The 12,679-nt window shown below is 42.2% G+C and overlaps 1 protein-coding gene across 3 annotated transcripts in view; it reads right to left on the bottom strand.

Annotated features, from left to right (window-relative positions):
- Window positions 1–12,679, bottom strand: part of LOC112223130 (myelin basic protein) — a 53,103-nt gene that overhangs the window by 12,582 nt on the left and 27,842 nt on the right. Inside the window, exons 1-3 of one of the 3 annotated variants that reach the window (XM_024386110.2) lie at window positions 10,000–10,038; window positions 9,804–9,878; window positions 6,540–6,633 (exon numbers count right to left, since the gene is read on the bottom strand). In XM_024386110.2, coding sequence (XP_024241878.1) covers window positions 6,540–6,573 — 34 coding nt within the window. In that variant the 5' untranslated portion in view covers window positions 6,574–6,633; window positions 9,804–9,878; window positions 10,000–10,038. Of the gene's footprint in view, window positions 1–6,539; window positions 6,634–9,803; window positions 9,879–9,999; window positions 10,039–12,679 lie in introns of those variants that run through there. The other 2 variants (XM_042304464.1, XM_024386109.2) reach the window with 2 other exon arrangements.

The raw sequence follows: 12,679 nt of genomic DNA, 5'->3' as shown, positions 1-12,679 counted from the left end.
ATACATGACCCTAAGCATGATGGGATGTTAATTGATTAATTCACTCAGGAACCACACTTGTGTGGAAGCACTTGCTTTCAATACACTGTACTTTGTATAACTCATTCACTCAAGTGTTTCCATTAAATGTAGTCAGTTAACGGTAGATATAAAGAGAGAGAGGAACAAAGGACGGGAGAGAGAAAGAGAGCGAGACAAAACTGAGGTATTCTCTCTCAGTCTGTTGTTAAAGTGCAAGCAGCAAACAAACTACTAAAGTACACATTCCTCGCAGTCTTGTCTGATAGACAAGAAAATACAACTTTTAACAGGCCCAGAAGAAAATCAAATTCCCCGGCATGTTGTGATTCACTCTCCATTTTACTTCCTGACCCTTGGAGCTTTTCAATGGAGTTAGTAACGAACAGACAAACGAGCAAACGGCGGATGGAGCGATGGAGGGAAGGGAGCCAGGTTGAAAAACAGCAGCACCCACTCATATCCTCTTCTCCTTCAGCCAGAACAGAAGAGCATAGAGCTCTAACACAATCAGCCCTGAGACAGACTAATGCAGTCTGCTGCAGCATAGGCAAGGCAGCAACACACCCATTAGAAAGGCAGAGGACGGGCCAGGTCCCAAATGCAATCAGAACCCAGATGCAAACATGAAATAGGTAATAATTGACTTATGGTGAAATCATGACATTTTCTTGAAAGAGGCAAGACGGTGGAGATCTTGAACAGGATTGGTCGTTCATTAAAAAAAAAAAAGGTAGAAGTCTCTTCCTCTCTTTTTCCCCTTTTAGATTTGTTTTTTCTCTGTATAATCTTTTATATCCAAGACCTTCAGCAATTCCTTCCAGTTGCGTTTGAATTCAAATTGAATATCTGAATCAAGTCACTTTTAGCTATTTTGACTTTAAAAAGGTTGACTGCTTGAGAACACAGTTGTGGTTTCATAATGACGGTCCCACAAACTTTAGCCACACTTTTCTAAAGAGCAAGTTCAAGTTGATAGAAAAATACACCCACATGGTCTGAAACTTTCTCCAGCATGAGAAAACATTTAACCTGCAATGGGATGTGCTCAGAGAGCCTAGACAGTGAAAGAGAACCACAGCGACAGCACCACGAGACATCCTGATTAGAATGTCCCAGTTGCTGTTTGTTTAATTCTATTCCGGGGAGTGGAGGTGGGGGTGACAGAATGAAAGGCAGGGGAGAGGGTCAGCTAAGGTAGCCAGACAGGTCAGGAGGATCTGGAGCCAGGGCGGACACAGACATACCAAGGGGACTGTGGCTGCAGCCTGAGTGTAGGCCCCGGAGCAGACCAAGGTAATGGAGGCATAATGGCCTTTTAACAGCAGACAATGCTGACCGGGTGTGTTTGCTCGGGACTGGAAAACGAGTGCAAAGTCTGTTAACAGAAAGTGCAGCGTGGATACATTGGAGACCTTTAACGCTCGAGAGGCCTCGGCGATCAGAGCGGTTCGCTGATGACAACTCAAACAGAACAGACCACTAAGCTGGCTCTCATAAACCACTTTAACCGTGGCAATTTGGTGGGAAATTCCATATTTTTTTATACTGTCTGTTCCAAGCAATGGTTTCGGTCAGCGTGCTTACCTCACAGGACGTTGAGAGCAATAATGAATGTTCTTTCCTCTCTCGAAGTTGATGAGAGTTCTAGAAAGAGGTATTTCACAAAATAACAGATTGCTAACAGCCTGTTAAGAGTGGTTTAATATTAACAACGCCTGATAAAATAGCACACAGTAAAAGAGCCTGGACTACAGACTGACTCGAGATCAGCATCCACCAACCCTGAATGTTACATACCTGTTGCATCCTGCCCTAATAAAAGCCCACACTTCTAAGAATAATAATAAACAACAGTAATAATAATTTCTCTCATTGACATAAAATCTCAAAAAGAGCTGTCAGTGCAACAACAACAAAAAAAGATCAAGCCTCAAAAGCTCTTCCTCTGTCCTTTGGCCGGTTTTCCTCATCTTAATGTATCAAAAAGCCAATCCAGTGATTTTCTCTATATTAGGTTGCAGCCAGGTGGGTTGTATAAGAACAACTTTGAAATGACATCCCTATAAAATTCTGATAAGGGCTGCAGGGATAATAATTGTATTCGATGTGCCAGGTAAGTGTCTCTCTTCTTAATGAGATCAACGACTTTCACCTGCATCGGAACTCTCTCAAATCCCTTAACACTTTATAGCAGAACCTGAGCCAGACTAACGTACCAGCTAAAGGAAGAGTTTCTCCATTTTCAACTTTGTACAGTATAAACAAAAGGGTATCATCCCCACCTAATCCCTTCTGCCACCTCATGCACCACCTTCATAAAATCATCATTTGTCACTGGCGTACCTTGCCGAACGTCACCAGTGACCATTTTGTGCCTTCTAAAATATGTTTCCCTCTATCTCAGAATCAGCAAGGTACACTGACAGACAAACATTTATGTTTAATAAATGACAAGTTGTGTATAGGTTGTTTGCATGTTATTCTAGGATCAGGTGATATTATATTTGATCTCGCCAGGTTAAAAACAGGGTTTCCTTTAGGTGGGTTTTGAAACAACTGATTTTCAATTGGAGAGCCTAGGACCACTCAGCATTGATCAATGGCAAGTGTTTAACTTGTGGGACATGGATTGGCTGCAGGAGGAAATCTAGTTATGGATCAATCTAAATGCTCTGCACTGTAACATCCACTGCTGATAACAAGGTGCATTATTGAGGATGAAAGAATACCTGCCCGTAACGGCACACAGACTCACTCGCATGCAGACGCACAAAATGTACACATGTAAGCAAGAATGTGCACGCACACTAGACCAGTCAATAATCCCAGTTACATGCTACATCTCATGCTTCTTGACCTGTAGTTAACCTTGTTCCCCAACCCTGAATACCTCCCTCTGTCCATTACCTCCCCTCCACACACACCCCGACCAGATCACTCCATCGTGCAAACAGGCTGTGAGAGACGCAGAGAAAATGTATTTTCTATTGATCTGGTGCTCATGGTACCCAAGGCACACTGAGCTTTCATCTCTTGTTCTGCTACTTGGGGGCACTCTCTACCTTCCCCCTGTCCCCCTTCCATCCCCCCTCTCTCAGTCTCCCCGCTTTCTCGCTCTTCCTTCCCTTCCCTCATTCCTATCCCCTCTCCCTCGGTCTCCCTGCACCATCTCCCTTCCCTCTCTAACGTACAGATCTCTCTTACCTGATTCTCTTTCAGTGTTCTCTACCTTTCCTCTCTCACTTCCCCCGGTCTCCCCTCCCTCCCTTATCTTCCCTTCCCTCTCTCAATGCAGAAGTGACGAAAGTCCTAAGGCCTTCCTTTGCTCTGTGCCACATGACAAGCACTAGGGTCATCATTACCATTAAGGAATAACAGGCAGTGGCCTTCTCTGTCCCCTGCCTCCTTCACACTGCTCCCCATTAATTAGTGTTGTCTTTGTGTCTCCATGTGCCTCCATGTCTATAGTGATCAGAGGCAGTGGTGCGCCACAGGGGTCGGCAATGAGCTGCTTGTTTGTTGTTCGGCTCCCAGTCGATACTGTGTTCCAGGGTTGTGCTCATGTGCAGGAACACAAAGAACATTACTCCAACGCCCCGGGTGCAACAGCCAGACCTCAGCTCTTTTAATCAGAACTGATATAGGTGAAAAGGGGAAGAGAATGACCGTTTGCTGTTCAATCCACAGAGTCTCTGGTGTGACTGAGGCTTTTGATTTAGGATTGGTGAGATTATCAATTAGATGTTGATATTTTATATGAATGTGTCTGGTTAAACATATGCTCAAATACGTTGTAGATACCTTAAATTCGCATTTTTGCTTTGATTGTTAGGCGCAGCCATTGTACGAGGGATAAAGGGGCTTCCAAAAAAGTGTTAACAAATCAAAATATATCTTATATTTGAGATTGTTCAAAATAGCCATCCTTTGCCTTGATGACAGCTTTGCACACTGTTGGTATTCTCTCAACCACCTTCATGAGGTAGTGACCTGGACTGCATTTCAATTAACAGGTGTGCATTAAAAGCTCATTTGTGGAATTTCTTCCTTCTTAATGCGTTTTGAGCCATTCAGTTGTGTTGTGGCAATGTAGGTTGGTATACAGAAGACAGACCTATTTGGAAAAAGACCAAGTCCATATTATGGCAAGAACAGCTCAAACAATCAAAGAGAAATGACAGTCAATCATTACTTTAAGACATGAAGGTCAGTCAATCCGGAAAATGTCAAGAACTTTGAAAGTTTCTTCTAGTGCAGTCGCAAAAACAATCGCTATGATGAAACTGGCACATATGTGGACCGCTACAGGTGAAGAAGGCCCAGCATTACCTCTGCTGCAGAGGATAATAAAAATGTAACCTTTATTTAACTAGGCAAGTCAGTTAAGAACAAATTCTTATTTACAATGACGCCCTACACCGACTAAACCCGTACGAAACTGGGCCAATTGTGCGCCGTCCTATAGTACTCCCAATCACGGCCGGTTGTGATACAGCTCGAATCGAACCAGGGTGTCTGTAGTGATGCCTCTAGCACTGAGATACAGTGCCTTAGACCACTGCGCCACTCGGGAGCCAAAGTAAGGATACGTTCATTACAGTTCCCAGCCTCAGAAACTGCACCCCAAATAAAAATACGTTCAAGTAACAGACACGCCTCAGCATCAACTGTTCAGAGGAGACTGCGTGAATCAGGCCTTCATGGTCTAATTGCTCGAAAGAAACCACTACTAAAACACACCAATAAGAAGAAGATACTTGCTTGGACCAAGAAACATGAGCAATGGACATTAGATCGGTGGAAATCTGTCCTTTGGTCTGATCAGTCCAAATTGGAGATTTTTGGTTGCAACCGCCGTGTCTTGTAGGTGAACGGATGATCTCCATATGTGTGGTTCCCACCATGAAGCATGGAGGAGGAGCTGTGATGGTGCTTTTCTGGTAACACTGTGAGTGATCCATTTAGAATTCAAGGCACACATAACCAGCATGGCTACCACATTATTCTGCAGCGATACGCCATCGCATCCTGTTTGCGCTTAGTGGGGCTATCATTTGTTTTTCAACAGGACAATGACCCAACACACCTCCAGGCTGTGAAAGGGCTATTTGACCAAGAAGGAGAGTGATGGAGTGATGCATCAGATGACCTGGCCTCCACAATCACCCGAGCTCATCCAAATTGAGGTGGCTTGGGATGAGTTGGATCACAGAGCGAAGGAAAAGCAGCCAAAAAGTGCTCAGCATATATGGGAAATCCTTCAAGTATTCCAGGTGAAGCTGGTTGAGAGAATACCAAGAGTGTGAGAGGAGAAAGCTGTCAGAGGAAAAGGGTGGCTACTTTGAAGAATCTAAAATATATTTTAATTTGTTTAAAAAAAAAAGTACTACATGATTCCATGTGTTATTTCATAGTTTTGATGTCTTCACTATTATTATACAATGTAGAAAATAGTAAAAATAAAGAAAAACCCTTGAATAAGTAGGTGTCCAAACTTTTGACTGGTACTGTATGTCCAAATGATTTGATTTAGAACACTTCATGTAAAATATGAAACTAACTCACATCAGCATTTCTAAAGTGCACCGTTTGCCTCCTTACTGGTAGCCATCTCCACCACTGTAGAGAAATCAGTGTGGTCAACCAGCTAGGACTCTGTCAGCTTTCTGTGGCTCTGCTATAACACAATGGATTCTGCCCTCACCTGTTAGGTTAGAGTACTACAGTTAGGGCACAATCATCTTTTTATACATTTCTTGTATTTCTACATTTCTTTTTTGTCGAGTCATACCCTGGGATGCATCCACAGTGAATACAAAATGTGCAAAGCTCTCAATTTAATATTAGATCAGACAGTCCAAGTAGCCTAGAGCAGTAGAGGTAGATGAAACACAACCTCATTTTACAGGTTGACAGTGTGCGGAGGGAGGGAACAGGGGATGTAGCACTCTTTCCATTACCAGGTTGGGTCACACCCATCACCATTAGCAATGAATCCCTGGGCCACGGATACCTTGTCATCACCCGGACCCTGAACTGAAAGATACTCCGCATTGAGAGATGGTCTGCATTTGTGTTAAGAAGCACAGTTTTCTTTTTCTTGCCGCTGAAAAAAGGTTCACACTGTCTAAATCCTTTAAAAGGTAACTGCTTGAAGTGGGCCATTGCTGACTGGTATAGAGTACCAGCAACTCAAATGTTCCACTTTAGTACCAGAAACCCATGCAAAATATTGGCACCCTAGAGTACCGGCACCTATTTTATTCCACTTGAAGCGATGTTTCAGAGATCTTTCGGGTGAGGGGCTTTCAGATAAGGCATTTAGGGAACACCTTTTATTACAACCTTTAAATCATTATGATGCAACAGCATTGTAGCATAGGGGAAAACAAGTCTTATTTAATCACGACCCTTTCCATCTTTTGTAACTGTATGTATTATGGCAGAATTTGCTTTGTGTCTGCTTATGTTCTTCACCAAAAATCACAAAAACAACAAATAAAAAGAAACTCCTTTACCAAAGACCTCGTCTTGTGATTCGGGTTCTGCCATGGTCTCACCAATGGGTGCTGGTTCTATGGTCTGTTCTGCTTCTGGTTCTGCTGACAAAGGCTTTAAAAGAAAGAGAGAGAGAGAGAGAGAGAGAGAGAGCACAAAACAGAAAGAGGTGAGCGGAGATACCATGGCAACAGAACAGAGGTCTTTCATTATCAGCCACATGGAGCCAAATCTGATATTTGTTTAGAGCCTTACCTGAATTAATCGCAGCACACAAAAGTCAGGCACATTTGCAGAATTTTGGGGACGTACATATTAGCAAAAAAACACTGCTAAATGCATTAACCTCCCTCTCCTCTAAACACTTACACACCCACACTACTGCTCAGTTGTGCACCGGGGCCTCCCACTCTTTCTATTCTGATTAGAGCCAGATGTGCTGTTCTGTGAAGGGAGTAGCACACAGCGTTGTACAAGATATTCCATTTCTTGGCAATTTCTCACATGGAATAGCCTTCATTTTTCAGAACAAGAATAGACTGACGAGTTTCAGAAGAAAGGGCTTAGCAAAAGGGTTTTCTAATGATCAATTAGCCTTTTAAAATGATAAACTTGGATTAGCTAACTGAACGTGCCATTTGAACACAGAAGTGATGGTTGCTGATAATGAGCCTCTGTACACCTATGTAGATATTCCAAAACAAATCTGCCGTTTCCAGCTACAATAGTCATTTACAACATTAATGTCTACACTGTATTTCTGATCAATTTGATGTTATTTTAATGGACAAAAAGTGTTTTTCTTTCAAAAACAAGGACCTTTCTAAGTGACCCCAAAACATTAAGGACACCTTCCTAATATTGAGTTGAACCCCCCACTTTTGCCCTCAGAACAGCCTCAATTAATTGGGGCATGGACTCTACAAGGTATCGAAAGCACTCCACAGGGATGCTGGCCGATGTTGACACCAATGCTTCCCACAGTTGTGTCAAGTTGGCTGGCACCTACTACCATACCCCATTCAAAAGGCACTTAAATATTGTGTCATGCCCATTCCCCCTCTGAATGGCAACACATACACAACCAATGCCTCAATTCTCTCAAAGCTTAAAATTCATTATTTAACCTGTCTCCTCCCTTTCATCTACACTGATTGAAGTGGATTTAACAAGTGGCATCAATAAGGGAACAGAAATAGCTTTCACCTGGATTCACCTGGTAAGTCGACGTCATGGAAAGAGCAGGTGTCCTTAATGTTTTGTACACTCAGTGTAAATGCGCACACAAAACACAAAAACGCACGTGCAAACACACACAAGCGCACATGCACAAACGTCAACAACAAATATACATTAGAAATATAGACAATTGGCCCTCTAAAGAAGCTGTTTCCGGGAACCAAGCTCATGGTGTGTTCAAGATATTATGGTGACTCAGCTGGACTGAAATTGTGTTCTTTTTAAGTGTACCTTGAAGTCAATAGTGTCTTACGCATCCCATTCCATGAATTCCTATTAAAATGTACCATTATCTGAGCAGTGGTGGTACATTAACTTTACAATATACTGTATTAATTTCCCATTACTCACCATTCGAAACATTTTGAAATCCCCTTTCCAGTCACATTTCCCCCACCATCTCCTCCCAAAAAAGATAACACCCCTCCTCGCTTCTCAGACTGCTTTTTATCACAAACCATGGAGGACTTTGAAAACTATTTTATTTCTACAAAGTGGGCTATGCAGCCACATGAGCGGCGGCCTAGCCTTCTTGTCACCATCCACAGGCAGAAGCTGACGACGTGACTTTGCACCTGCTTATCATAATAGAGGGATAATATTTCCATCTTGTTGAGAAGAGCATCCCAGGGGGAGAGGACAGATGGAGGGTAGCAGCACAGCAGTATTGGGCCCCTGGGGCTTCGCTGCCTCTGCTACACAGCACGAGATAAGACCAGCCACTCGCACCACAATAACGGGGGAATAAAATTCACCTTTTTGAGGAGGGCCGAGGCGGAGGTTAATGCTAAATCTAGCAGCATAATACCTACTCTTGCTGCAGAAACAGGTCGACTGGGAGAGAATGCAATCTCAACCGGAATCTGTCTGTTCTCTATATTCAAAGAGGTTCTTCATATAAAGCATGCCAATCTATTTCTCCAAGGTTAGGCCTATCAGTCTGATATTTCTTGAAATGCTACCTTTTGAAAATGTCTTTATCTAATATCAATTGGATGGGCTTTCGAATGGATGTATATAAAAGATGAGCTGGTTCTCCTTTTTTCCATTTGTAGTTTCCGAAAGCTTTCTAAGCTCTTATAGTCTGGGGGGGGGATTTGGAATGTAGTGATTGGAACCCCTCATGACTTGGAGAAATTTCTTAGAGAGTCAAAGGTCACGGTCTTATCCGATTCCTCTCTGATAGCTGTGCCCTTAAGCGTTTGTGTTCATCCCCGAGAGGAATGGTGAACGGGGACTTGGAGACTCCATCCCACAGATTTCTTCTCAAACAGCAGGATGTGCTCACACTGCAAATGTTCACAATAATCGCACAGACCTACTCACATTAAGTATGATTGCTCACAAGTCACCCGCCTCAGGCTCCTCAAAGCCTCCAACTTGAAAAATAGACTTATTTCAAACCACCTGCAACCAAACTAGTGTATAGGGTAATTAGCCAAAAGTCTTAAGCACCCATGACATGGCAAATCATGTGGCCACCTAGGAATTTGACATTGTTCTTAGAACAAGAAAACAACAATACTCTATTCCCAAGGGATACTTATAGCCTATAGCTCATCAATACCAAACAAAAAGCTTGGCCTCGACGAAAAGGATGTAGTCTTACTGAGGGATCGTACAACTTCTAAATCCGCATCTTGAGAATATCTATTTCAAACAGAGAGTAAAGCAATATTGCTGGCCACAGATATAAAAATCAGTGTCAGGAAATAGACCAAGAAGGATCACATTGAACTTAAACTGTAAGGATGTTTTATCAGAGTACCAACATGCAATTACTTGAGATCAGGGAAAATGATAGCCCTCAGCGAATTGACAATTCAATATTACAATTAATAATTATACAAAGAGCTGGTAATTTAACAGCATGTATCCCACTTTAATTATGCGCAAAACAAATTAGTGTTCAAAAGTATATTCATGCACAAAATGTAATAGGATAAATGTCAGTGGTGCTGTGACATTAATGGTGAAAACAAGTATCAGCATCAAACAACACTCATCTGTACAACTGCAAGGCACCCTAGTCTCATGAATATTACCTAGTCAAAGACTTTCTGCTGTGCTTGTCTGCTGTGTTCGACAGGTCGTCATTGCAAATAAGAATCCGTTCTTCTCTGTAAAAAAATAAAAGTTAAATACGAAATAAATATATCTGCTGCATTTGTCCCTGCGTAGGTCTCCAAATGTGGAATGTATTTGCGTTCTAGCAGTAATATCCGGAGATACTCTCTTTACCTTAAAGGAATGTTGTGGGGAGTTTTACTTCCTTGTTTCGGAGAGCAGTGAACATGAATGTTATGGGGAATGATTGCGTAACATGGGGGAGAGCAAGTACAGGAAGGGTAGCGCTTCTGCGGCTACCCAAGCATGAACAAATAGGTTTGAAACAAATGAGAAGGAGCTATTTACGACCCCCTTAACTTTAGGGAAAGATACTGAACATACCTGGGTTCAATACTATTTGAGATAATTTCAGATACTTTATCTGTGCTCGATTACACTAACCTGGCTTAATGAACCAATAAAAAAGGCCCAAAACTGCTAACCCTGCCCATTTGGCACTCCCAGGCAGGCTAAAGCAAACACTCAAAGTATTTGAAACCTCTCAAATAGTATTTCAACCCATATCTGCTACTGAACACAATTCCAGTCAGGCAGGAACATGAGAGTGTGTAAGTTACAGTACAACACAAAAAGAAACTCCTCTCAGGGCAGGAATGCGTGGACAATAGCCTAACTTCAGGATCACTAACTGAGCCTCAGGCTCCCTCCACTGGAGACTGGATTTACACGCTGCCTCTCCTCATCCACAATGCATTTACTCAATACAATATGACTCTCTTGAAACTGAGAAAAAGCCAATAAGGTGGCTTTCAAAATGGCAGAACGTGATCAACAGCTCTGGAAGTTGGACATGGATTAGGGTCTCCACAACAGTTCACAATGCAGGCTTATCAGACAGGAGATTGGATTCTACCACAGGCCTGATAATGCATTAAATTTTCCTCAGACACAACCACGTCTCCCAAATCTGCTTTGTGAGGATGGATAAATAGTCCTATCCTCGATGTACGTGTGTCTCAGTGTATGCATAAGGCCTTAGCCAGCACCATAATGGTTGGCTTGGAATCATTGTTGTGTGTGTGGGGGATATATCAGCTGTGATACAAGCAGGCAGATTAGTCTATCAAATAACAGTACTTGCATCATTTTTGATCCCTTTTCTTTTTTTTCCCCCCTACCACGCCCTCCCCTGGTTGGATCACCTGGTGAAAAATATTACAACTCAATATACAGAACATTAGGAATGCCTGATCTTTCCATGCCATAGACTGACCAGGTGAAAGTTTTGATCTCTTTATATTTAAGTGCCTTTGAACAGGGTATGGGTAGTAGGTGCCAGGCGCACCAGTTTGAGTGTGTCACCACCCAAAGGATATCCAGCATTGGATTCAACATGTGACCTCCACTGACTTCTCGAAACATGATGTGGTCCTCTCGCTTCCACTCAGCACTGTCACAATGCTGTGTTGATAAAACACCAAGTCGACGCTCTGATTAATGTGAAGATGACACTGCCAGAGAGAAAGACCGCCGTCAAATGAGCATGCATAATACTAAATGCATACTACTAAATCACATGAGTGTAATACTCTAAATGTATTGTTTATATTGAATACTTTTTGTGTTTAGGCCATCCACTCCACTGAAAATGCAATTAAAAAGACGCTAATTCTATTGTGCTATTCATTTTTAGCTAGGTTTCCATCCAATTGACAGATTATCATGTGAATATTCAAAAATCTGTATAAATAAAATATGGGCATTTTCCCACCAGAGATGTGTTTCCATCAAATTAACTTGTTGTGGATAAAAAGTATGTGCGTGATGACAGAGTCCACATAAAAATAACTTTTGCCGTTAAATCCCCATGTATTGAATAAAAATACAAGTTAAAATGGGTTTCCATCGCATTTCCACCTCTACTGACGGTTTTGTCACTAACAATGTGTTACATAGCGAATGTGCCACCTCTGGTACTGGTACGTACACCTTAGCCAACAGCTTGCAGATACATAGACTACTTGAGGGCACAGCCAACATGATGACATTTTCATGAACAAAATAGCAAGATTATTTGAATTTGTCAAATGACAACCAAGCGTCGATCATCATGTACCCAGAATAAGACCCTCTAAATGTATTGGAAATGAGCATCAAGGTCATCACCTTGCACTTTCACCACCTGGTGAAGTTCAACGTAACTTATTTCATCTGTAGCCTAGTAATCTGCATGCTTTAGTAATGGGAGGACCACACAACATGTCATCGAGTGACTCCAAGTTTACTTCAATATGATGGTTATTATAGAAATATTTGCACAAAAAAAGCATTTCTACCTACATTTCACACAATACATTTTATAAATAAAAAAGATCCCACCTTGTCTAGCATATTTCATTTTTTCGACAAATTTGCTGTTTCCATTAGGCCTGTCATGACATGTTTTTATTATCCAACGTGTTTTACTCACATAAAAAGGTTGGACGGAAACCCGGATAAGCACATACTGACCTAAGGTAAAACAAAGACAGCAACACAAATTTAAAAATATGACATCAGTCTTTGATTTGACACCTTATCTATCAGTTGCGAACTCTCTTTATCCACTTTCCTCCTCCCCACTCTGGTCTCAGCTCTCTCAAAGATTGTGCCTTGCAGAAACGGGAACCAATTGAAACCTGTATTTGGTTGCCTGCCTTACCACTGTGAGCCTGCCAGGGCTGGGCTCTCCTGTTCTTTTTTTCTGGTACCCAGCAGGCCGGCTGAGTCTGACAGAGCCCCATACATCCTCATCAACCCCGGGACAGGTGGCCAGGACAGGCAGGCCCTAGCCTGGTTTTCCCCTGTCACT

The sequence above is a fragment of the Oncorhynchus tshawytscha genome, linkage group LG23 (assembly GCF_018296145.1).
Source record: "Oncorhynchus tshawytscha isolate Ot180627B linkage group LG23, Otsh_v2.0, whole genome shotgun sequence".
NCBI classification, from domain to species: Eukaryota; Metazoa; Chordata; class Actinopteri; order Salmoniformes; family Salmonidae; genus Oncorhynchus; species Oncorhynchus tshawytscha.
Note: the sequence above shows the minus strand (reverse complement) of the source record. Positions and strands in the feature narration are given on the sequence as shown.